The 27819-nt window shown below is 34.8% G+C and overlaps 1 protein-coding gene across 2 annotated transcripts in view; it reads right to left on the reverse strand.

Annotated features, from left to right (window-relative positions):
* Nucleotides 1-27819, reverse strand: part of SLIT2 (slit guidance ligand 2) — a 375237-nt gene that overhangs the window by 340546 nt on the left and 6872 nt on the right. For both annotated transcript variants that reach the window (XM_008017787.3, XM_008017785.3), the window contains exon 4: nt 17727-17798. In XM_008017787.3, the coding sequence (XP_008015978.3) occupies nt 17727-17798 (72 nt within the window). The remainder of the gene's footprint in view (nt 1-17726; nt 17799-27819) is intronic.

A 27819-nucleotide genomic window follows, 5' to 3' on the forward strand; every position in this document is an offset into this window, starting at 1 on the left:
TAACCACTTTAGGCTTCAGTTATTTCATCTATAAAATTGAGATGGTGATACATATTTATCAGAGTACCTTTGAGTGTAATGCATGGAAAAATGTTTTATTAAATCTAAACTGCTGTTCCTGTATACAAAATGATCTTTGACTGTGCAAGGGACATGATCCTAGCTATATTTATTTATTTAGAGATGAAGTCTTGCTCTATTGCCCATGCTGGAGTGCAATGGCACGATCTCAGCTCACTGCAACCTTCACCTCCCAGGTTCAAATGACTCTCCCACCTCAGCCTCCCGAGTAGCTGGGACTATAGGCACACACCACCACACCCGTCTAATTTTTTGTATTTTTAGTAGAGACAGAGTTTCACCATGTCGGTCAGGCTGGTCTCAAACTCCTGACTTTAGGTGATTCGACCACCTCAGCCTCCTAAAGTGCTGGGATTTCAGGTGTGAGCCACCACGCCTAGCCTCCTAGCTGTACTTTAGGAGGACACTTCTGGCTATTAGGCAGAGGACTGTACAGACCAAGAAATACTGGAGCAGCAAGTACAGTTAGGAAGTAAGTTACCGAGAGGGAAAGGAGAAGGTGGATGAACCAACTGTGGACGTAGAACTGACAGAAGTTGAAAGTGGAGCTAAGGGAGAGAAAAGGAACCAAGGGTGACATTAAACTTCAAGTTTGGAAAATGATGGAATGAGGGTAGGGGAGAGAGGATAACAAGCTGCCTGTAAGCACCTACGCACAATTAATAATGCATAAAGTGAGGTGAGGAGTTAAAAGAGATTACCATGAGGATTATGCATTGTAGAGTGTTTTTATTTAATGGAAAGACCCTCTTGTCCCTAGAACAGTTAATATACATGGTAAAGAACACTGTGCTGTATTCAAATGCCAGCCTGCCATGTGGGCATTGCATCACCTCTTTGGGCCTCAGTTTTCTCATTCGTAATTTGGTTCTCCTTCATATTATTGAAAATTGAATGAAGCACTATTAATACACATAAGGCACTTGGAAGAGCCTCTGGATCATGTTCTCCTTTTATGAGAGCTACACAACTGACTCCATCCTCAGCATCACCACTTCCTCCAGTCAGAAAATATTTCTCTCTGTGGAACGAAGACTGTATTAGCAGTAATGCAGGTTGGGCATGGTGGCTCATGCTTGTAATCCCAGCACTTTGGGAGGCCGAGGCAGGTAGATTGCTTGAGCCCAGGAGTTTGAGACCTGCCTGGGCAATATGATGAAACACCATCACTACAAGAAATACAAAAATTACCTGGGCGTGGTGATGTGTGCCTGTAGCTCCAATTACTTGGGAGGTTTAGGCGGGAGGATCACTTGAGTCAGGAGGCAGAGGTTGCAGTGAGCTGAGATCACACCACTGCACTCCCTGGATAACAGAGCAAGACCCTGTCTCAGAAAAAAATAAAAATAAAAGAGTAAAGTGCAAAAGTTTCTATGTATTTGCTCTACAGCCTGCCTGCTGCAATACACACGAAGCATCAGTGTCAGTGTGCTTATCTCAGTTTTCTGATAAAGGAGGTGTTCTGATTTGGGGCAAGAAAAATAACAATGAGATCACTGAGTAGTCTTTATAAGCTACAGGTAAATCAAGATCATAGGCAGAGCACACTTCCTGGATGCAAGCTTTGGTCTTTCCACTAAATGGCCTATCAGGTCAGGCTCAGCAAAGCATTGTTAATCTTTGTTGCAGATGATGAACTCACCACCTTCCAATGTCATAGGCCTCATCGCTGTCTCACTCCCAGGATCTTGCCCTCTTATGATACAGTTCTGTATTTCCCAGCTGAGCTGTCATGATTCACAGAGGAGTGAATGGCTGGAGTTGCTAAGATAAGATAATGGCCTTTTATGTGCAGACACTGTGAATTCTTCTCCACCCCTTGTACAGGGAAGACAATTTAAGTGGAAAGGAATAAATTGCTGGATGTAATACAGTGACCAAACACAAAAGCCTAATAAAAATGTCAGAAGTACAAGCCATAGAATGGCAAAGAACTGTGGAGGCACACTGAATGATGTAAGCTGTCCCTTAGCAACCTATGTAAAGACACAAACTGATGAGACTAAACCATCTGCCTCAGTTGTTTCCTACTACATGAGCAATTTCAACTTTGTAGTAATTTTGTAGTAATATTGTTTTATTTGCAAATTAAGCAAAACAAAATCTCTCGCACACATAAATGAGTAAAAATATTGGGAAAGAACTGACAAATAATATAAAAGGTGCTGTAGGACAGCCCTTTCTTCAGGATTTCATAAACAGACTTAATATATTACCATGAAGAAATTGGTACAAAAAGTCACCTGTGTATACGTGCTTAGATATATTGACTGAACAAGTTTACTGATGGCTATTCTTTTTAAACTTAAACACTATCAAGAAAGAACATATGCAAAGATATTAAAAAGATAAGGCTTCAAACGCTGTCTCTCGCTTATTTACCATGAAGGATGATTCCATGGTTCCTTTGTTCTCCCTACCCTTTTCCTTCAACCTATGAATATTTGAGCACCTGGAGCATGTGAATACTGCCTCATGGTGAAGGGAGTTGCATACGTAAGTCCAAACCCTCACAGAATGTATAACCTATGGAACGGATTTGGTTAGTAAGTTAATAATGACAATATAAGGACTAGCAGTTTCTATAATATGTTAGACTTAACCAAAGCAGCACAGTTTTAAGTCCCTAGGCTAGAGGTTTGTGGATTCATTATGTTAAAAAGTAAGTGAAAACATCTGCATACGGGAAGGCATCCATCATTTGGTACCGCACAGCAACATAAGGAAAGGGGCCTCACTCTCCAGGCAGGGTGGTGGCACTCTCTGAATGGCAGCAAGTTGCCCACCTAGTAAACATTGGAGCTAGGATTCAAATTCTGGTAGGTTGTTGCAAGGCCCTCATTCACTCACTCAACCTGTATTTCTTGTACATCTACTGTTACTGTCTACGTTCACCATGCTTCCACATTAATTGGAAGTGACAGACAACAACATAAGTGAAATATATACTATGATACAGACACGGTATAGAAACCAAAGGAGAAGAATAGATAGGGGAAGGGGAACGGGAGGGTTTGGGTATTCGGCTTCTTTAAGAAGAGGGAGCCTAAACTAATTAAAAATAGATCTTTAGGCACAGTAAAAGCTGAAGATTAAATGTGTGTGCAAATAATGGGTATAATTTGAAGTAAATTATTTATATTAAGTTTATTTAGTATCAAGCTTTGAAATAGTTTTGACTGAATCATACTCTAATTTTATGTTTCCGTTTTCTTTTGTATCTTTTCTCTCAATATTAACTACAAATAAAAAATGGTGGCCCCAAAGCAACGTACTGGGGGGAACTAAGAGATGGGACGGTAATTTTCAGTAATGATTAATATTAAGTGTCCTGGTGAGAGGCATCCGTCAGGTGTATTTTTAAAAGTTGCCTTTGGAGATTTATAATCATTTCTTCCATTTGTTCTCATTTCTGTGTCTAAACTCTCATATCTAAGTTATTTTGTCTTCTAATACTGGGAAGATTGGTCTTGGCAAAAATACTGAACAAATTAGCTTTGCAATGACTTCAAAGTCCACCAATCATCTCCAAATTGTACATAAAAAGCTTTTGGCTCCAACACTCTCTCTATAGAGTGAGAAAGACTCCTGCAAGTTCACACCAGCTTAGATGATGCACACCTCATTGTGTTGCTAAAGAATGCTGTGCACAGCAGGTGTTCCACAAAGGACTTCTGGTGCTTCAATTGCCTGAGGCAGGGAAGAGAGAGAGAGTTAAGCTATAAAATTTTAAGTCCTTAAAATAGTAGTTGAATGGTTTTATGTGTGTGTGTATGCGCGCACACACACATGTGCACAGGCAACACACACACACACACACAAATACAGAAAGCCAATAGTGGTGCTAGGTTAAAGAAATTGTTATAAAATATTCTAAGTTCTTCTATTTTTCAAGGCTACAACAGAATGCCAAGTTCGCCTTCAAAGATGGATTGAAAAGAATAGATTTATAAGCCAATGCACTATTACAAGTCGTACATGTGACAACGTTGGTACAAAATAATAATAATATATGTCAACCCCATATGTCCTCAACGGTCTTTAATAAAATCTCAATCAGAAGTAATAAAAAGTAACTATTCTTTGGAAAAGCTAAAGACTGGTTTTGCTTTCTGGATTAACAAGCATAAATAGGAATAGTTAAGAAAGAAGAGGGGCCTGTATAGTTAAATAACTTTGAAAAACAAATTTTAAAAGGTTAAACAGATTTATTTACTGTAGTATGCCTTTAAGATTAACACACAAGTGTACACTGTAGCCACCAGAGGTGATATGACTTATTTCCCAACACATTTGACCACAGAACACTTTTCTCTTGCATCACTGGAGAGCACACTGTAAGTATCACCTCTTTGAAATATAAAATTAGTCTAGTAATAAATAAAAAATATTACATAGTCTTGAGAATTGGGGATAACAACCATACTTTTAAAAACCTAAAACTGAATCATATTATTTTAAAAGAACACCCAAAGTGAGTATTTGGTAACAAATATCATACTGATGATTGGGGGTATAATAATTCTTTGGAAACAACAAAACTTTTTATCAAAACATGTTTACCCACACTGGAATAGTGTTCTTCAACCCAGGCAGCTTAACTTAGAAAACAGAGAAATATCTGAACTCTAATGTTGTTGTTTTAAACCACTTTTCTCTTTTTAAATTAGAGTATGGCTTCTAAATGGGAAAGGATTAAAGAATAACATTTGTCCATCTGAATAAAATTCAATTGTATTTATAGTTCATTATTACCCCTCTGCCACATTTACTTGAAGTTCTTAATCTGATTTTGATGGAGTTTCCCATTTTATGACAACAGAATGATATCTGATGAATCAGAAAAGAACAAAACATAATGTTGGTAACAACAGTGATTCCTGCATGTCATGCTTCCCAGGGAGATTGACAAGAACTAAGGAAAAATTCTTTTCCAACCTCGTTAGGTGAAAACTCTTGCTCTGAAATATGATGATGGATATACCTTATGATTTTTTAACATAATTATTGTAGCTACGAGCATTATTCTTGTTCATACAACTTTGCTTTTTCAAACACATTATTTGCTGCAATAATTTCCCACATCATCTAAATTCCAAGGGATGGTGTGGTGAGTGGGGAGAGGAGAAAGGGTATTTCCTTTTATCAAACGTAACCATGTTGCTTTCTCATTCCCTCACGTTCCTGTGTAATAAAAGAAGAATCCAGGGTGGTCACTTGGAGTACCTGATTAACAACCTTCCTTGAAACTATTCATTAGGTGTGGAATTCATTCCCCTTCAACAGAGGGAAAGGAAACCCACACCAACTCAGAGAGAAGCTCTCCTCTTAGAAACAGACTCCAGATTCCTTTGCCTTCAGGGTATTCAGGTTCCACACATTTTGTTTTCCTCAAAAGGCCAGGAAAATTAATTGTCCGGGGTGCACAATGCATTTCCTAAGGAGAATTACAGAAAATGATGGTCCCTGCTTCAAACCTATGACAAAAAAGATTGTAACACAAATATGAACATATAAACCTTTATTAACCAAATCCATTCTATTCTCTTGAATTGCCCTGTTTAATTTTTAACTTATTTCTTCATGCTACCATTAGTGATGTTTGAGAGACAGGTGATTATTAAAACTACCTCAATTGTACACCACTTACCTTATATTGAGAGATTATCAAGTATCAAGGTCACCACTTAATAAGACATAAATATCAAATTTCCTTTAATTTTCTTTTTTTAACCGACCAGGCACAGTGGCTCACGCCTGTAATCCCAGCACTTTGGGAGGCCAAGGTAGGCGGATCACCTGAGGTCAGGAGTTTGAGGCCAGCCTGACCAATATGGTGAAAGCCCATCAGTACCAAAAACACAAAAATTAGCTGGGCGTGGTGGCGCATGCCTGTAATCCCAGCTAGTCAGGAGGTTTAGGCGGGAGAATTGCTTGAACCAGGGTGGTGGAGGTTGCAGTGAGCCGAGATCACGCCACTGCACTCCAGCCTGGGCAACAAGAGTGAAACTCCGTCTCAAAAAAAAAAAAAAAAAAATCATTTTTTTAACATAAGCCTTCAAACAATTCACCTGTAATAGCAAAGCCATTCAAAATGTAAGCTAATAACAGTAGAGAGAATAATCTCAAATCACTTATCCACAACTTAATTATCTAATGCCTGGTTTATTACCATGAATAATTCCACCACTGTAATTATTCCAAGGCCTGTGAAGAGTTCCCTATCCATTTTTGGAAAAAAGAAAGAACACATCTTAGATACATTTTGATCTCCTTCCTTTCCCTCGATTAGCTTCAAACATTCCCTAGAGGCTTGGAGGCCTTCTGCTAAATTCTGGTAATATGATGGTGAACACGCTGGGCAAGGCCCCTCTCTTATCTGACTTCCTACATACTTGTATATAAACAAAGAAACTGATCCTCAAAAAGAAAGTCAGTATCTTTACTCAGCATCTGCAGCTAGTGATTAGCAGAGCTAGGAATGTAACTAGTAAAAGCCTTTTGACTTCTGATCCAGTGCTTTTTTCACACCTCAACATATATCATCCCAAATTCAATCTCTTGGTAGTGTCTTTCTCAGGCTTAATTTCCAGCTATTCCATCAAAAAGATATTTATTAGCCAACCTGTACTAGGCTAGATGCTTCATGCGAAACAAAGACAAATAAAAGACAGGAATCTTGGCAAAGTTAATACACAGGTTATGATTGAAGAATTGTATGTGACAACACATTATATGAGCCAGGAAACAGCGATACAGCTTTAATGATAAAAGGAAGCAAAAAATAATAATAATAATAAGTACATGCCACTTATTATACGCCAAGTACCATAGTAAACTCAGTTCATTTAGGAAATCATTTACTCCACACAACACTTCCATGAGAAACATACTCCTAGATTCCTCATTTTACACCAGGAAAAACTGAGGCACCTGGCAGGTAATTGAGTGATATTCCCAAGATGATACATTCAGTGACTCAAAAACCCAGGTGGTCTGAATCAACCACCTGTACCACATTATAATGTACCATAGAATCAATAGCCTATACCATATCATAATGAATGATCATGTGGAGGTAACTAAAACCATTGAGAAAGCTTTAGTAGAGGAGCTGAGGCCTATATGAGGAGGAAGGAGGAAAGAAAGAAGTCCAGAAATAATGCTGGGAATTTCCAGGCAACAAAGGAAAAATCTGCTTGAGATGTCGCAGATCCGCTGGGATAGCATGACAATGTTGAAGAGGTAATGCAGAACTAGATTTTGGTGAGTCATCAAAGCCAAGTGAAAAACAGTGATACAAAAGGGAGGTTAATTTTAACTAATCACTGCCAAGTACAATACAGAAGTATTTCTAGATATCTTATTTCCCAACCTCAATATATGAAATGACTTAAACTGTCAAATATATTTGTTAGCGCAGATTGTATTTAGAAGTTATTCCCATTTTATTTTTTTAAGAGGCAAGCCTGGAGAGTTTATCTAAAATAAATACTGAAATATTCCTTTTTAGTTTCTGAGCAGAGATTTCAAAAAAATGAATGTATGAAATTTTAACACTGACTTTCTCTGTGTAAAATGCACAGCATTGACTTCCTTAGTATAAAAGAAACACATTTATCTATGTTAAATGGAATTTCCTATAATTTCCTTAAATACTTATTCTTCCTCTGTATGTTTCTTGAGCACTCAGTATGCCCACCTCTCGCTTTCCCCTCCACACACCCCCACTCCCCGCACTGGCATCACCTGATTGGCTTGGAGTTTCAGTTGGTATGATAAACTATACCATTTAGAATACCCTGGCTATCCATTATATTAAATAACCAGGTTTTATTACTCCTCTCTTTCTCTCCTCTTTCACTCTTTTATACTTCTGGACAATGTTTTTTTTGTTGTTGTTGTTGTTGTTTGGTTTTTTTTTTTTTTTTTGTCTTGCAACTAACTCTACCAAAAGGTTGGTCCTTATGTAAAGAAGATAAAATGTAAAGCAATATTCCTATTTCTGGGTTTTTGTGACAAGAGGCTGGGTAGAAAAGTCGCTTTGGGAAGAAAGAGATCAATGCACGTTAAAAAAAAATGAGGAAAGTTTGCAGAAAGGTTGAAACTTGATAGAAGTAAGTAGAGCATATAACATCATACAAAGTGCCTACATAATGCTCAGTAGTGTTTTGTAAGTAAGGGTATAATCCTTAGTTAAAAGCAGGGCTTTTCATTGAGAGATTTTAACAACATTCCATTTTTCCATGCACTTCTTTATCATGAATAAGACAGAGAGTGGGTTTTATCCTGAGGCATTTGAATTTAAACAACAACAACAACAAAAGACTAGATAAGCATTTCTGTTTCAGTATGAATATAAACACTGTATTTATAAAAAAAAAAAAAACCTACATCATAATGACATGTTCATTTCTGGAAAAATTAAGAAAGATTTTACTTTAACAGCATGTAAATAAACTGGTATTTTTTTTAAGTTTCATATATTTGAACATAAAGCTTCATACCCAGATAAAATGAGAATAAAAAAGATGCAAACTTTAAAGATAGTTTTAGAAAAGTATCCTTGAAGTGTTACTAACTATGCAGTTACTCTTGACGGTACATAATACATTTTCCAAATGTTATCACTCTGCCTCAAGACCATTCCTTTTTGGTTAACCGTCTCATAAAAGAGCAAGAGTAAATGGAAACATTTTATGATGTCTAATCTTTTAGTTATTTCCAATTAAGTGAATTTGAGTTTTCATATTAATGGCATTATTCTTCCCTATTATGTGTGTGTGTGTGTGTGTGTATGTGTGCATAAACCTCTTTCATCATGATGTAGCTACATCAAAATTAATGATAAAAATAATAGAACAATGACATAACTTTTACCAATAGAATATGCTTGCATGTGAATACCTACATTGAGGCAAATTCTAAACATTGTAACTACAGTGGTAGTTTAACAGATGCAAAATGTTTAAGTCAGTGTTCTAAATATTTTAAACTTCTTAAGATAAACTAATTAGTGATTTCAAATGTTTTACCCTAAAAAAATGTGTAATGTAAATTCAATAATATTTATATACTGTTTACACAAGAGTAGTGTCTAATCAAAACACATTTTTAATATATTAGTCTAGAAACTTATAAGAACACCAGATTTAAAATTAAATTAATATTTTTTAAAGGGTCAAGGTTAAACTGTTTGTCTTCCTTAAAAAGTTTATAATGTCTTTTGTGTCTTTACTTACAAAAAAAAAATCTCAATGAAACTTGGATATTAAAACCTCCCAGGAAACCAACAATAAAAGCTGCTAAGAATTTCACAAGTTTTTTTTCCCCTTAGGTGTTAATTAAATGATCATTTAACACTGAAATGTAAACACAACATTTTCATCTCCTGACAGCACAGCCTATTATAAATCCAGGGTAATAAAAGTCTTGGTGTTAATGCTCTGAACCAAGTTCCCACAACACTCTAAGATGCCTTGTCGTGTCTAAGGTTAAGCATCTAGACACAAAACAAAGCTTGCGCCTACTCGACTTCCAGTCCAATTTTCCCATCGCCCAGTGACCTAGGTAACACTTTGAGCAATAAAGAATAAATTTAATTTCTCCAGCATTTTGTGAGGATTAGGAACAATTGTTGGCTTGCAATGACTTTTTATCCTTGGATTCTTTTTCCTCCGGAGCATTCCTCGGGTCCTAAAAGAGAATTCTGATGGTTTAAGACATAGAACAAACAGAACTTTAAATTAGGCTTTTTTCAATCAATTGGAACTGTCGGAGGGGAAGCAATCAACGTTTCTCTGTGCTCTTCTCAGCTATTCACATACTTCGAGCTTTAATCTTTCTCTAGTAGAAGAAACCTATCATGATGGGGCAAAGCTATTTTTTCCCATTCTGTTTCCAGACTTACTTATTTCTCTCTCTTTTATTTTTTTAAAAAAACACTTAAATCAAGTTGCCATACTTTGCTGTAAACTTTCATTTGGGGGATGTTTCAAGAGACACAGATGTTCTCTTGGTAACATGTCACTCCTCTATTCTGTACCCTAGGCCATGGGTGTTGTCAAGGACCAGTCTTTTTACTCTTCATTGCTTCGTTCTCTAAGATTTAGTTCCTTTTAAAACTTCCATCCAAAGGTTTCTTATATCAAAATTTATAAAATATTTTAACGTTAACCCTCTATAAAAAATTCAGTGATTATAATTAACTTGGTTATAGGTAACGTGTAATGAGTGGATATACACCATATGTATCTATGCTACTTTGAGAAGTACTGGAATTGTGGAAAAAAAACAAAACAAAACAAAATGACTTCTGGTTCAAACTTGTCTCATACTGTAACATTATTTAGATTTAAAGTGCTAAAAGATTTGCAATTTTTACTGGATTTTGACATGATTAGTAGTCTAAAAATGCACTTAAAATCACCTATGCAATTTATATAAAGATGACAATGTTCCATAGACCAAATCACATGTACATATTACAAGGCTAACAGATTAATCTTATATTTTTAAAAAAATAAAATTTTTATTAGTAGTGAAAATGTTCCTTAGCAACATACGTAAATCTTCTGAACAACTTTCAGCATACTTTACCTATAGTTGAAGGAGTTTACTCAGCATTTTCTAACATTTGTATTTTTCCTTCATTTGTCATTCAGAAAAACACATCATTAAAACAGCAATCTAAATATATGCACTAACATAAATAGTTCCTGAGTCACTGTCTTTTTGTTTGTATCCGTAATTTATTTTATAGATGAATTTTAAAACTATATGAATCATCAACTGGGAGAGCATGAAGAGACCTCATTAAGAATATCTTGGACCTAATGTACCTTCTGCAGCCAAGTAAAGAGAAACAACACGGTACAAATGCACATTTTATGTCAATTTGCTGCAGTAGGAAAATTAATGTGACTACACATATTTATGTGTTACTACAGTAAGGATAAATGCAAGAGGGCTGTGCAATAGTATCAGGAACTTTGCTGACTGAGGGCAAGTTGCAAGGACATCTGAGTGGCTATTATTTCCATCTTGCTTGCAATGAAAGGATGACAATAATATAAATAAAATTTCTATCATCTTGAAAATTTACAATGTTCTTTTGAATAGGAATTTAAATTTTACTGTGCTATCCCCAGAAGGTAAATAGTATGATCCTTCCCATTTTACAGATAAAAAAACTCGACAATACGGTTGTCCACTGACTTCCAAAGTTAACAGAACCGCAAATATCTCAGTAGACATTTAAACACTATCATTTTACACAACCTCCCTTAAGATAGAAAGTAATTGATTTCAGTGTCTTAAAACATAATGTAAATACACTAAAATTAACTAAATATAACTAAAGCCCTATCAACCCTTATTCCTAGAAATAATGTTTATGTAAATTTCAATCCCCAAAATTGTAACGTTGAGATTGTAGTGGCAATTTCACTATTTACAAACTTTAAAATATTACCTGATGATGTGTATACAATATATTTTTTTACATGAACATGATATACTTAAATTCACGTATTTGATCACTCTCAATAAACTCTCTGGGCATTAATTTACATAGTATAGGTCAGATGTTAGCAACAGCTGAGGCCCACAAATACCACATATTCTATGGAGCCACATATTTTGTTAGTTTCCCTCCTGAGCATCCATCACAGTAGTCTACAAATTCAAGTTGGCAGACCAGGAGTACTTGTTGGTGGGGTTAGAAACATTTGCATTTGTGAAAGCAGCCGTTTAAATAAGTACAGCTGAGTGGGGGGTGGGGAAACCTTCTTGCGTTTGATTTTCTTATGCTATGAGCTATGCTGTGGATTTCACACTCAGAAGGCCCACTCTGTGTGCTGGCAACAGCAGAAACTGGACAATTGTTGGCTTTCTTTAGCAACAAGTCTATCAGTAATCCCTTTGAAGTAAAAACCATAAACACTAGATCTGGCAAAATCTCAAATATAATCTTAATCTTCATTGGATTTAGAACATTTAAATCACAGGATTACACGTTGATTTAAAAAAAAAAAAAAGTAAAAGTAGGTCCTGCTCAGGGCTTTGCACTTTTATTTCTTTCATGACAAGTGGTAATGGCTATTTTGAGCTGTGTTCAGATATCCATATATCAAGTCTGTTGTCTACCTATTCGAAAATAAAGTTTTGTTTATACAGTGGTAATCTTTTTAAATGCAATACTCCTTGTATGTCTCTATTTTTTAAGTGGCAAAAACAGAGTCCCTTGGGCCCAGTAAGTAATTAATAAGTTACCTAAGTAATGAAGGACTTGGTGTTTTAATCACTGACAGTGAACAGTTTCCTAAGTTTTCTCTCTCTTGATACAGAGTCAATCTGTTCCCCTTAGCAAAGTATCAGTATATAATTCAGATAGTGTTTCCTTACACCAAATTAGAACACAGACGCCACCTTCGACAGAACTTTCACCCTTAGCACACGAAGCTCTCTGGCAGTCTCAGCAACAGAAACCAGCGGTAGCTATCATGGCAGCGCGCTAGATGAGTAATGATGTGGGTCTGGCTGAACAACAGTAACCGTAGCAACTGCAACCTGCAATTCCTGCAATACCACTGTCGGATTTATTGTGGCAGGGGCCAAACAGGCCAAGAGTAAAATGAAGCAGGAAACTATGGCACCTGACACCTCTAGTAGTCCACACTTTAATCAGAGCTGGCAGAAATTAATTCAAGAGAAATTTGTACACGGGCTCCTCTGTTGTATCCTGCTTTTATGGTTGACTCCAAGAAACCTATGAGACTAAATCGACATCCAAGAGCTAGGGAGTTAGTTTTATACGACATTTTTATTAAGTTAAGGTATATTTTGCTTAGGTGAAAAATGGATCATTTTGACTGTTGTATCTACGGAAACACTTCAATGTTTGAGGAACCTAGGGGGATCAAACATTTAATTGACCAAGTTATCCTTTAAATTTAATTTGGTTCTCCATTATTTATAATGCCGTCCCAGAGTTACTATTTGCTCATTCAAGTTACAAATCCTGAACCCAACAGAGATTTCATTCAATACATCAAACACTTAATGAGAGCTTCTAAAGGTCAAGCCTTATACTAGACCCTGGGGTTTTAGGAAAAAAAAAGTTTTCATAATACATGTCTAAGTAGCATTTATATGCATAATCATAAAAATAATTCTAATATAATAATTGATAAGTATAGTAATGGCTATATCTGCGTAGTGAGATAATAGATAATTTTTACTTCCTATTTTCTATTTTTTCTGATTTTCCTAAATCTTTTTAACAATGAACTTGTGTTGCTCTTATAACTATTAAAGAAACAAAAACTAAGGCTCCTCCTATGGCAGTGATGGAAAGGAAAATAAAGACAGCTTAATTATATATATTTTTATGCTGAAGAACTTAATTTATTACCTTAATAAAAAATTAAGTTTTCCTCTTAAGAAAGTAAGTCCCAATTATTATAGTTATCAAAAGCAATTTTGAGAATCTGAGATCCTATCTGACAGATAAAGAATTATGATCCGGCCAATGAAATCAAGCAGTCAAAATCTATTTGTCTCAGGTAAGTATTCACTAGGCCATAAAGAGAGTTCTTGGCCTTAAAAATACCATTCCTAATGTTAGATAATTTAGTCAATCCAAAACTCACTGGGGAATAATGAATGGCACTTGAGAACCAGAAGTAAAAAGTTTTTATTCAAAGAAGTAGAGAAAATGAGTCCTTGGGACAGATGCAGTTCTTTTTGTTTGTTTGTTTAGCTTTGGTTTGGTTTGGCAGATAAAAGTGAAAAATGAGTTTCTAAAAAGTGCTTTGGATACTTAAGCTTATGTTAGAAGTCTCACTAAATATAATATACTCAAAGAAATAAACCGAAAACCACAAAACAAATATTTATAACCAAATGTCTAACCGCAGTACTACCAATGAAATTCCTCTTTAATGAGTCCAGATTAGTAGTCACAAACTCAACAGACAGTGTGAATCACTTACTCCTAAGCCTCTTTTAAGATTACACTTTTCAGGAAGATTTGTATTAGTACTCACAAATTTCAATCAATCATAATCAACTGTTTCAAAATTCCCTGCAATCTCTTCTTCAGTTAACCAGCTCCAGATTTCTTTAAAACTAATTTCCTCTTCTCTTAGGTTCATAATAAAAATGCAACCTTGATTTTGGAGGAGAAGCAAAGGGGAAGATAGAGTCTAGAAGTTAAGAAAACTTCATGCTGGCTTTTTTTTTTTTTTTGACCTCCAACCTATCGTCCCTTATTTTAGTTTCCCTTTACTTACACTTTCCATCTGTCAACAAGTGCTTGTAATTTTATTACACTGTCCTGTAGTTTATGCAGAGTTGGTATTATTTTACAGAGTTCTGTTAATGGACTGGATAAATGGTAATGCTATTTAAACTAGTCTCCTACTCCAACAAACACAGCTGCAACTGTACTACTATTTCTGAGCAAACATCTTGACCTGAACATGTAGTGCTCTCTCAACCCGTCCAAAGAGAAATTGGAGCAGACAGCAAAGGAAAAGCATATTTGGCCGCTAGCAGCAACCAAGCGTGTCGAATCATAATTCATATACAGTATACCCTCCTTTTCTTTTATATTGCACTTAGAGTCTGTGAAAAGCATGTGTGCTTCTTCCCCTGGTATCTTATTTTCAGCCACTAGTCAAATGGTGATTATTTATTCCAAAACTCAAAGAAAAGCAACACAAGGTCCAGTATATCCAACAAGCTTTAATCTAAGCCAACAATGTGAAAAATCAAACTTCTGTGTATAAACTATATATTAAACCAGTAGACTTTTAAATTAGTGATATACCTGGGAAAACATAGTGTTAAGTATGAATAAAGTATACAATGACTAAGAAAATAAAGAAATTGAAATATTAATTCGTATCTCGGAACAACCTATACAGAGGAAGTAAATCCTAAATTTTTTTATGAGTTCTGCATATAGTATGCCTCTACTGCATTAAACAGTAGGGGCAACTATGGTTTGCTTTATATATATAAATTATATAAATGTATATTATATATAAATATAAATTTTATATTATATATTATATAAATTGTATATTACATATATTATATGTTATGTTTAATTATATATATTATACAAATGTCAAAATATATATTCTATAAACATATATTTATATCATATATACTTATATATATTTATATATATTTATAAAACAATCATATATATATCAACTATCAAATACTTTCCTTGTCCTATCATTTTTCCCCATTATTTGTCAAAAATTCCATATCCTTTGTTCTGTTACTTGTCCTTCTTGTGTAAAAACTATGTTTTTAAATGAGCATTATAAAGGATGTTGTGCATATAGGTTTGTGCACATTTTCCCATCTGCTGGAATATTTGTTTCAAGTGAGCTACTAGGCATCTGTATCATATGAAGAAAATGTGAACTTGTACCCTTGCTTTTCATAATTACACTAGCCAGTAGTCAGCTTCACAAGTGTGTGTTCCTTTGTTTATTAAAGACTTCCAATGGCAGTTGTTTAATTTAATTAATAATCACCATCATAAACAACTGGTCACGTGCAGCTTACAACTTACCTTCTCGAGAGAAAAAGCACTCTTAACAATCCACCTAAGTCTAATTCAGATGAGGCAACAGTGCTTAACTCACATTAAGATTCCTGACTTGAGGATGCAAATAAAAATTCCACCTCTAGTTTTCTATGTATACCCAGTGCCTAAATCTGATGTCAAATCTCATGTAAAGAGATACACTTCGTCAATATTGAATGCTAGGCCATCAAGTTATATAACTTCTGAAACATAAAAATATTCACATCTTGTAACCAGTTCCACCTAACAAACATTGCTTTAGCTGTTATTACTCCCCAGGACAAATCCTTTGAGCCAGAAAGACATATTAAAAAATCTGAAGACATTTTCTAGCTGCCTGTGTCCCCATTTTCCAACATGCATTTAATTAATTAGGAAATGCTGTCATAGGTTTATGGATTCTGTTTCTTTAATTCACTTAAAGATTTCAAGTCTTTTTTCACATAGCTGCTGCATAAAGTTATAAAATCATAACAAAAGATAAAAAAAACTCTTGGTCTGCTATGTAATGTTGTCAAAGAGGGCAAAATGTCAAGTAGAATATAATTTGCTGATGAGGGATTCTGCAATGGATTAAACCACCTTAAACTGGGGAAATTAATCCAAGTCGATTCCTTAAAAAATCTCCTCAGTCAACAATAACTAAAGCTGAAAGTGAAATACTATCAAAACCAATTCTATGACCCTTTTTAGAAACTAAGCACAAATATTTAGATATAATTATCTACTGATATGCATACATATAATCTTTATGGCAAACCTACATCCTATTTCCTTAGTAAAAACAGTTCTTAGATAATTTTTGTTAAAAATGCAATTCCAAAGTTTCTTTATTTGATTTTTAAAATTTACTTAAATTGGGCCAATTGAGCAGCAGGGAACACAAAAAAAGGAGAGAAAAATGTCAGGTGACTTTAACTATCCTTAGAGGAACAAAGTCAGGAAAGACTCTGGAGAGAAGATCTGGTCTGTCAGCTGGGGAATACCTCCCTATAGTAAGTTAAGGTTGTTAAGGTTTCAGGAGGACATTAACAAAGATCCTGGCTATTCTTGGGGGTGAAGGGAGTGAGAGGACAGTCCTCCTACTTCTGGAATTGATAACTATATTGAACTAGTAGGCTACAAAGACAAATTCAGAAAAAGGAAATATGCTCACTTTCTCTACAAATAGTACCATATGGGACTCCCACCATCCAGATGGGGGCTAATGGAGCAATTTACTCTATACATCCCAGCAGTTTTTTCACAACATGCATGTACCTCAATAATCATTGCTATTTATTTTTCCAAAACTTTGTAGCTTATCTCCCATCTGCACAAAGTCATTCATATGGCTGAAAATCTCATTTTTAAATGCTTTCAAAAATGTGTTTTCACTATTACACATTAGGTCAGTGCAAAAGCATTCCAGGGAGGAAAAAGTGATTCCCCCTAATACTCACATTATGCTCCTTTAAGGAATTACTTCCTTTAATAGTCTATGACGTATTTAATATGAAAACCTTGCCATACAGTCATTCATATTGCAGAGGCTGAAATTCTGGCTTTAAAGGAAACATTTAAGAGGAAATTTACAGCCCTCTTTAAATACCTTATAATAATATTTTCGGACTAATAAACACTACTACTTGAGCCCAGAAACAATATCAAAAAAGCTAACATTAAAAATCTCGACTTTACAAGAACACACTGCCAGCTTCCTCTTAAGAGGAAGCACAGTAGCAATTTTCTCCCTTCAGAACTTAATCAAACATTTCCATTAAAAAGTAGGTAAATCTTGCCATCATCACATTACCAAAAATAACAATAATAATCCAATTACCGTATCACATACATCAACCACTAAATCCTAACCAAATAAAGCAACCACTAGAAAACAAATCATAAATTTCCTAAAGAAAAAAAACACAAACTTTTAATCCATTAATCTATTGATGCATAGATTCCAGGAAAGCACACAGAAACAGATCCAAAATACATTTAATAAAACACAAGGTACTACCCAAAGCAACAATAACTATTTGTGTCTACTTACAGCCTGTATAGCTTCGCAGTCCCAAGAAACAGCAACTCAGGAAACAGCTGAAGGTGATTTCTGTTTAAACGTCTTTAGAGAAAACAAAAACAAAGCTTATGTTACACAGAAAATACCCAACAATGAGACTGTGATTTGGTAGTGTCATGCCTCATCCTGTATTTCAGAAAAGAATGAAATGACATTCAAGAGAATTCAAGCATTGCAAATCAAAAGTTGGTTACACCTTTTGTTACATGACTTTTTAAAGCAGTTTTCCATTGTGCTTACTACGATGATGATTACTGGGGTCTAAACTCCAAACTGAAATCCTGTGCAACATCAGTCAACCAGAATATACACAACAATAAAGGATTTTTATGACTCAGTCTTAGGTGCCGAAGGTAGGTGACTTCAATATCCAGCAGAAATACCGCCATAAATGGTGTCTAAAATAATCCATACACAGTCCCAATTGGCCTAAAATCTCAGCCAAGGAATTGTGGGGAGATGGAAATTTTAATTTTGTTAGCTTTTCATTTCGTTGGGAGAAAAAAAAAAAAAAAAGGTGTGAGAAGGTGTGAGAAATTGTAGGCATGATTTGTCCCATAGGCAAAATCAGGAGAATAACCAACCCAGAGTTCAAACCTCAACCCACAGCTTCCAATCCTTAACTGAATTTAAGGCTCAGCAGTATAACTAATAGTGGCGTCAAATCTGTTTAAGTAATGTTTTAAAATGTCTAAGTAAATTGGAATGTTGTAAATGTTTTAAAGAAGAGTGTGATTCCAACTCTAACTCAATTTAAGCCCTGATGCTTGGTATGCACACCTGTTAAAGAAAGAGTGGGCAAATACTATCTCTGATGTAGTCATATCCCAATCCCATCTGTTTTAAGTGTACAATTTAACATTTAATTTAAAATAACTGTCTATTTCTCTGCTTTTCCCAAATCTAAATAAAACGATAAAGAGCTGATGTAACATTTTGCACTCAAATGACTTACAAGCTGCCTAGCTCGAGAGGGATAGAGGCATATTATATAGTATAGCTTCTGGATATAGTTCCAGAAAGTAATGCCACACTGGGGAAAGCAGAGGCATTTCTTAAGTTTTAAAGATAAATATTAAAAGGGACAGGAAAAGAGGACATATCAATCTTGACATATTGAAAGGGTCATCGGGCAGATGCAGAATTATACTTATTTAGTCTCCAGAGGGCAGAAATGGGCCCCTGGATTGTAACTCCTAAGAAATTCGATTATACAGAAGACCCTTCTAAGAACTAGCTATTAAGAAATGGAAACTCTCAACTCCTTATCTCAAAATGTATTCAAGCAGAGGCTATGAGGTTTTAGGTTTTTTTTTTTTTTTTTTGGAAAATGATATAATTTTTTAAAAATCCTGTTTGTAAGTGAGAAGCTAGACCAGGTAAACTTCAGAACTTCTTTCCATTCTAAAAAATGCCATGAAGCAATGATGGCACCATAACTTTATGTGAACTCAGAAGGAAGTCGGTCATCTACAGAAACATTCTCAGGCCCTAATAAAAAGCATACTAATAAAAAATATGCCAAGACAAGTAGGGGCAAATAGTAAAATTAGTGGTAAAAGAGTGAATTTACTTCCCGCTTACACTATTTTTTTGAATGAAGCACATAACAAGCTAAAATTTAAAGTCAAATCAAAAACTTTTATTATACAATTGCAATGAAATGCAGATTGTTACTTTGTTATATTTCCCTCTAAAAACAGATTACAAATATTTGCAACAGTGGTAATGAGATTTTTTTCTAGGAGTGCAACCACTCTTGGAAGGACCTCCATTGTCCAAAGAGCCAATTCCAATTTCTAAAATAGCAGAAATGTGCTCTCATGACGTGATCCAAACCACCAGATTTACCAGCCTCATTTGTTATTCTCTAGCCAGAACAAGCACTCTCGGCAAGCCCCTGGGTCCTGCAGAGGCAGTTCTCTTTATGAAGTGCTTCTCCTTTTCTCCAAATGGTGCTTTCTTACATCCGCTGGGAACCTTCCCCTGATTCTCCCACAAAAAGTTAGTGCTTCTCTTGGCTGTGTCCCCACAGCATTTGATAAGTAAGGGTCCCTTACACTGTGTAATATTTATTCATGTACTGGTCCCTTTCCCACTAGACTGTGAGCTCTTCAAGCATAAAGACTAAATCTTTGTATTCCCTCCCTTCTTCCCTGGCACTTAGTAAGTTTTGAACCATATGAAAAGCCAAAGAGAGCAGCCTGCTCTCAGTCAACATTTCCTAATCTCTGGCCCTTAGTAGGTTCTTAGGACATGCTGAATGAGAACAGCGTTGTGTAGTATTTTGATATATTTCAGCAAGGCCCTAGCATTTGCATTTTGTATTAAGCCAACATTCCTCTGGCATTCTCCCTGAGGCACCTGCCTTGAGTTTGGTGCCACTCTCTGGCTGTCAAACCTGCTTTCACATGTCCCAGACAGTAGTTTCCTCCTTTCCATTCCATCAGCATCCTTGGTGATGTGATTCTCAACATCACCTAGAAGCTGGAAAGGATTCAATGTGTTTAAACAAATTCAGATATATAAGTGAACAACAGCTGCTACCAGCTTTCTTGTTAATGGGTCTACATCAATATAGTTTCATATATTGTGAGAAAGCAGATTTTTCAGGTTGGATACAAGAAGTGTTATTTTTTCTTAATTATTATCCTTTTCTTATTCCCAGTGGTTCCTAATTCACTGTGTAAGTAATAGCTAACACATATTCTAATTCACGGTGTACGTAATAAGCTTACTAGGTGATGGTCACTATTCTGAGAGGTTTATACAAGTTATCTCATTCACTCTTCACCACATCCCTGTGAGTAAGTACAACTCTCACTGCTGTTCTGGAGAGAAGAGCAGAGTTCAAAGACATAAAGTTAGGGCCTGAATGAAGGTGGTGTGACACTAAAACATACCCTCTGAATCATTCTTCTGGAAAAAATACAGTCTAAACATTCCTAAACAATAATTCAGAATAATATAATGCTGAAGCTTTCCTTTTCACCTATATTCCCTGAGGCAAAACATAGATTTATTTGATCCATTTCTTAAGTATCTATGAACTAAGCAATTGTAAATAAAACAAAGTTTTATTTTTTAAAAAAGCTAGCTCTACGTTCAGCTCACAGTTTTAAACACCTGTTGAAAATTAGGTATTTTAAATTTCAGAAAAAAAATGAAAATATATATGAAGCACTCCTCTCTGAATTCAAGTAGTTTATAATTATTTCAGGAAAGTTATTATGAGTGATCTTTATATGTCTAAACCCACCAGATACATTTCTGTTTTTAGGATAAGACAAGGTGGTATCACACAAAAAGGACAGATAACAGTAAGGAATGTGGTAATATGGATACAACAAAACAGTATATGTTTCCTTTTTATTGTCTTTAAAGGAGTATGAAGACACTTTTGGCTCCACTTTTTCTATTCTCTCTTCCATCCATACTAAGGCTAAATGGTTATACAAACATTAACATAAAAAGCAAAACTTTCAGAATATTAAATAAATAAAAATTTTAAAGGACAGATGCTTCTACAACCACCAGAAATTAAATCCTTAAACTAAAGAACACTTATTTAAAATCTAAACTTATTTTAAAGACTATTAAGGTATATAACAACTACTAAACAGAGCTAGAGAAAAAGTAGCCTAGCTTTTAATGTGACAGAAATTGCTTAACAGCTTGAAGATGATCGTGTCAGAATGAGATCTCTAACATAAACGAGTTGAAGTTAAATCTGATGGTTCCAGAACAGGAAACAGCATGTAGTGAATTAAAGATAACACAGAGGATTACTTATGGGAGCCAACATAAATTAGCTTTGTTAAACAGACCAGGTGAGTCAATTATCATTGTTCAGAGCACAGACACTCAATGGTGTCAAAGAAGAGACAGAGATATAATGATATCTATGTCATGTGTCCTCACCCCTCGATGGAATCTGCCCATAAGATTCCAGAAATGCTTGATAATTCTCTAGATGGCAATTCACAGTTTCAGAAAGGTGTGTAATGTATGTCTCTGGGATACTTTCTCCCAGGGCAAAGACGAGAAGGGATTCCAGTAACTGTTTGCTCTGTGCTACCAGCTATTTTTGAGTCTGACTTTCAGAGGAGTGAATGATCTTTCTGCATCGCACAAAACACCACTGGCCTCTCAAATACTGATTCTTAACAACCTCAATTTGAAGGGCAGCCTGAACATATTGACAAACATTGTTTTGAATTATTATCTGCCAGCTGCGTCTGTGACTCTTGTCCTTTAGCAGAGGTTATAGTCTCTTACTTTTTGCAACTTTCACCTAAATTCAATTAATGTTCACAACCTTCCATCTAATTCAAAACGTAATATGAGAACAGTTTTACCAAAGCCAGTAAAATTTTGTGCTCCTTACTTACTTGTCAGTGTAAATATAAGGTGTTTTTAGCAGCGTGCTAGGTCTGTAATAAATGTTTGATAAATGTTGCCTTAAAGCCTACCATTTCTAACCTCCTATTTCTCCTACATGAATGATCAAGCGTAAAACTATTTAGCCCCCTCTTTTGCCACCTTCTCAGGTAAATTTTGACTTCTCTTATAAAAATGTTTTTATTCTAACATTTTCAAAGCACGGATCTTAAAATTTATTTTGCACTATGTAAATAAAATAAAGTTTACATTTTCAGCAGTGATTTCAATGATAACTTAATCCCTTGTATTCCTTGCTAGGGATGTCAACACTTATTAGCAAAATATTGCTTCCTCTTTTGTCCCCTTATTTCCTGGTATTTCTCTACATATTCAGAGAGACTATGAAAAATACTCTGAAATAACCATTGAAGGGTTGTTAACCTTTTCTTCACATCTCTTCTGTTGACCATATACTATGTTAGGAAGAACATTTTTTAAAAATGTAAATATGACTGTAACAAGCCAAATGGATCATATATACACTTTAGCAGCTAAGATAAAATAATTCCTAATCTCAGCGATTGAGAAATAAGAGAGGTATGTTGAAATGTAGAATAATAGTTATTTAAGTGCTCTGTGCCCAGCATTTTGTGAAGCTATGTACATTATCTTACTTATTGCCACTAGGAGAGATCATGATTATCTCTGTTTTAAAGATGAGGAAACTGAAATTTTGAAAGATGAAGCAAGGTGATCAAGATCACTCAGTGGAATTGAAACCAAGGGTTTTCTGATATCACTCTTCCCTAACGTTTCTGATTTCAAAAGGAGAAAGGGGAACTTGTATCTGGTTAGAAACCATAATCAACAGTACAACCAATGTGTATTTGCCTGGTATTCCATGAGACACCAAGCATCAGCAGATAAAATAAGATGTTGAAGAACAGGGATTTCTAGATAATCCACATTCTGTGCTTCTACTCTAGAACCTCAAACAGCAGCACAGAGCCCCTGCTCCAAAACTGTCCATCTGTATTCAGAGTGTATGGACACTGTAGAGAGGACATCCAAATAATTTTCTGTAAATATTATAGTAAAGCAATATTGATGAGATCAAATCACAGCCCTATTATCAAGTTTTCGTTCTGAAAGCATTTGCATCAATATGCTTTCCAGTCCAGCAGATAACACTTGGTTTGAAAAAAGGTAACGGCAATATATATGAAGTCCATGCAGAAATGTCTCTCTTTCCGTGTGAAGTTGTGAAATTCAGTCTAAAAGACATAATTCAAGCAGAAAGGTATCCAAAAGAAAGGAGAGAGGAAATTAAATGTAAAATATTTGACATTGGCTACTTCCACAAATACATTGTAACAGTGCAAACTAAACTACTCATTTCAGGGGAGGTATAAAGGACACGGCATCCAGCAAACACTGTCACAAAAGAGGACACAAAACAGATGTGGGAAAAATAAACACCCTCGCTGCTTCAGAATTTATAAAATGGTCCACAAAGAGCAAACGGGCCTTCTCACCACCATTCAACCTCAAGGCCCATAAAAAATGTTGCATGAGAAACTCTCTCAGATGGATTCAATGTTCTGCTAAACTTGTAACAGTGCACAGGGATTAAAGCTTTCTACGACCAGCGTCAGTAAACCTAATTTAAAATCGACCACATTGCTTATAAATAGGTGAACATCACTGGCATATAATGGCTATTCTATCTTTTAGAACATTTATATTTTATGCTATGTACATACTCAGCCTCTGTCACAGAGTTTGACGTGTCCTTTAAAGAGACTTTCCTAGAAAATGACTGCCATGATTTTAAACTTGTGTGGAAAGATAACAGAAAACAATTCTTTTGAGATGGGCTTGCATTCTTTTCCAAGGAGATTAGCACCGTTAGACTGTCGTTCTGTTAAGAAAAGGTATGTGTTATGTGTTGCCTATAAACTTGTCGGATTAGTCAGAAGAGACTAATCCTTGATGAACAGAGAATATGTCCAGATCCTTGATGAACAGAGGATAAATGATGCTTTCTTTCAGACCTGTTCCACAACATATTCTCTATTTGAACTCATGTGTAAAGACCTACAACAAAAACCCTACCACATCATACTTCCTCAGCCTCACTCACACTGTCTGTCCCATGCTTAGGAGTGCTATGTGTATGCAGGGAGAACTAATTCAGCATCACCTTAAACAAATGTGTATTTTACATACCATCTCATTAGAGTGTAGTGTTTAGTCAAATGTAGGCTCCACTGTAAAGGGACTTAGACTTTTCTAACTTAAAAAGAATATTTTCTTTATATCAACTTGGTGGAAAATTTAAATGTCTCAGTTAACAGCTTGACTGCTCAAGATTCCTTACATGGCTTTATCATAATAATATTTTCCGAGCTCATTTTCAAGCATAAATGAGTATCAAATGACAAAGCTAGTGAGAAAAATGTCATTTCAAACCCAATTATACTAACACTAGAAGTTAAAGCAGTATTGGTCTTAAAAGCACACATTTACCAAGTATTGGTGGGAAAAGATGAACACTCCACACGCTTGCCTTTATTATTTCCACAGTTTCCTTATTTTAAGGGTATAAGATGGTTTCAGTGTTCACACAAAGCCTAATATCCAAGACTTTTTACAGTATGCTACTGATTCTTACCAACATAACCTATGCATATATGCATTTCACTTTTCAGTCTTAGAGTAAATAATACAATGTCCCATAACAACCCTAAACATTTTCAAAAACTTTCTCATGCTTTTGCATTTGTATTATCAAGGAACTTTCAAAAGAAGATTATTTTCACTAGTGGAACCCCGACATGGTCTGGGTCCCCCTAAAAGGCCATAAAATAGAACTGAATGACTGTAGTATCTAACCCCATAAACCGTGTGTGAACAACAGAATTTTACACAAGCCCACAGCGTTGCTGGGTCCCAGTGTTATTTTTTTAACCCTCTAGGACATTATGCAGCCTCAAAAAAATCTCAAATTAATAATTTTGCATGGAGTATTTATTGCAGATATATACAGGTATCTTCCTTGAGGTATATAAAAGAAATATACTTCCTAAGTGTCCTGATTCTTACTGCAGCTTATATGTGACCTTTTTTTCTGAATTTCCACTGAATTAACTGGCCATCTAGGTATAGCACATTTCATTTGAAAAATTTTTTGATTAAGCAGCAGGAGATCTGCTAATACAATCTATATGAGGCACATTCTGAAGGCTTCATTTTCATCCCAGATAAACAGGTACCGCTGGCAATACAGAGCATCCTAGGAAATATGACTCTGCACATGTTAGGTCTGAGAGTGCAGAAACAAACTGTCAAAACAGAAAATAATGTGTGCTCATGGTATGCAGACATGATTACAACTTCCTCCTTTTACAGTGATGCATAACCACATTCTGACAATGATGTGTCATCTCATGTTGCAAGAGAATGAAGGGCAGGGGAGGGAAGGAGCTAGTTAGAGAGGTAAGGAAGAAAGAAACTAAAAGGGAAGAAAAGAAGGAAAGGAGGGAGAGGAGGAGAAAAGAAAGGAGGAGGTATGTTACTATTAACTCCTTCTTGACAATTTATCTGAAAATGTTGTATTTCATCCACTCTTTGAAAGGGAAAACTATCTTTTATAGCTATGATGCTTTGATTTGCAAATAATGACTTTGTCATTCCATGTTACAATTAAATTCAAATCAACAACATGACTGTTTCTTGCAGACTAAAAAGCTGAATTTTTTTAAAAAGTACAGATATTTATCTTCTGTTTTCAGATTTTTCTATAGATCAAGTTAAAAGTCCATCAACATAAAATAAAAAGAAAAACTTACAACTATGAAATATTCACAAAATGTAATTTATAATTGTTTCATCATTTTAAAATGAAAACAACTTAAAACCATAAATTACACACGAATAAAATTAATGTTTTTATTTTATTTTGTTCTTCATACAAGGAATAAAAATTAAATCACTATTCAGTATATAAATGGGATTTACAACATAAACCTAATTGTACACCTTTTTCATAATTTGGAGTTCCAATTTTAAATTTCACAACTAAATTGTTAAAAACCATATAAATTTACACAATACATAGTAAAAAGTTAATTTATTGATTTCTTCTTGTCTCTCACATTGTCTCTTGCAGCTTTTTGAAAAAGCAAGCAATTTTTTGGTGTTAATGACACTAACTAAAATAAAGATATATACCATAGGCCATAGCAGTTTGATTATGGAACTCTCTGGGTAGTTTGTTTTTTTGTTTTTTTGTTTTTTAATTTTTTAAATCAATACACTGAACAAAATTTAAAATAGTTTGTTTCACAATAACTTGAATGCATTCCTTAGCAAACCTGCCTTACCATTTAATGTATTTAAAAAAAAAATAAATATTTGAAAAGTGTATCCACAATGTTCCTAAGAAATGGTTTTGAATTCCAGAGTCCCAAGGAGATGAATTGGCTGTCAGATAACAATGTGCTTCCATCAGATGGACTTGGCAGTTGTAAACAAAAGGAATTTTCTCAGCTTTTCCTCACAAATATGAAATATTTGCTCTTGGCCAACAGCTGGGGTGATTTAAAGAAGTCCTGCATATATATTAGTTTTCATTCAAAATTACAAATCCTCCTCCCACTCTGAAACATCTGACTTAGTCTTAGTAGAATAGAAAATTGTTCTGAGATGAAGTGACATTCCCAGAGGAAGTAAAAGTCAAAAAATAGTACCTACTTACAACTCTAATCAAATTTCAGAGCATATAGCATCTGGTTAATAAGTTTTAGGAAAAGTTAATTTAATCAAGATGAAAGTTCAGACAACACTCCGAAGTGACTTGAAAAAGAATGAGAAAGTTTGTTTAGTTCTAGTGTTCCCGAAAATATTTAAAACAACAATATAACCAAAATAGAGACCACAAAAAAAGCGATCAAAATTCCTTCAATGGTTTGGAAGTTAGCAACCAAACTCAAGATACTTTCCTGTGACGACTAAAAGTTATTCTTAAAAACATAAAGTTTAAATGACAATTTAAATTATCTATTCATTTTAGCAAACATTTGAATGATACTGATGCTTTCTTAAAGATTAAACTACCTTTGCAAGTTACTTACTAGGAATTAGCTAATCATACAGTCTATGAAGGAGATCAAACAATAAATACTTTCAGAGTATTTTTTATATATTTAGAGACAGGCTATGAACTTATAAGCTTTGTTATGAATGCAACCAAATGTTTACCGATTTTTATTTCCCTCTAAAATTAGTTGAAAGTAGTGATTTAAAATTTATTTTGAATTCCACAATTACAGTCCTTGTATTGTAATATTTATCATAGAGAAAGGCTAATAGTAAAATAAAGTACATTTCTGTGTTTTACTTGAGGTGATAAAAATATAGTCTTAATATTTATAAATATCTGGGAAGGGGACAAACCATTTTTCTTCTTATGGACAATTACAGGGAATTAACTTCTGCCCTTTTACCCAGTGAACCTGAATATGTGTTAAGCCTAAAATGAACGTTAGATTTTATTATTTTTTGAAAAAATTATTTTTACTTAAAGTGATTATTAAGGCAGGCATGAAAACATATTAAAATAATTGTTGCTGCTTTTACTAGAGCTTTTCTTTGCCTTCAAAATGCAAACATATCAAAC

Source organism: Chlorocebus sabaeus, chromosome 27, assembly GCF_047675955.1.
Source record: "Chlorocebus sabaeus isolate Y175 chromosome 27, mChlSab1.0.hap1, whole genome shotgun sequence".
Lineage (NCBI taxonomy): Eukaryota > Metazoa > Chordata > Mammalia > Primates > Cercopithecidae > Chlorocebus > Chlorocebus sabaeus.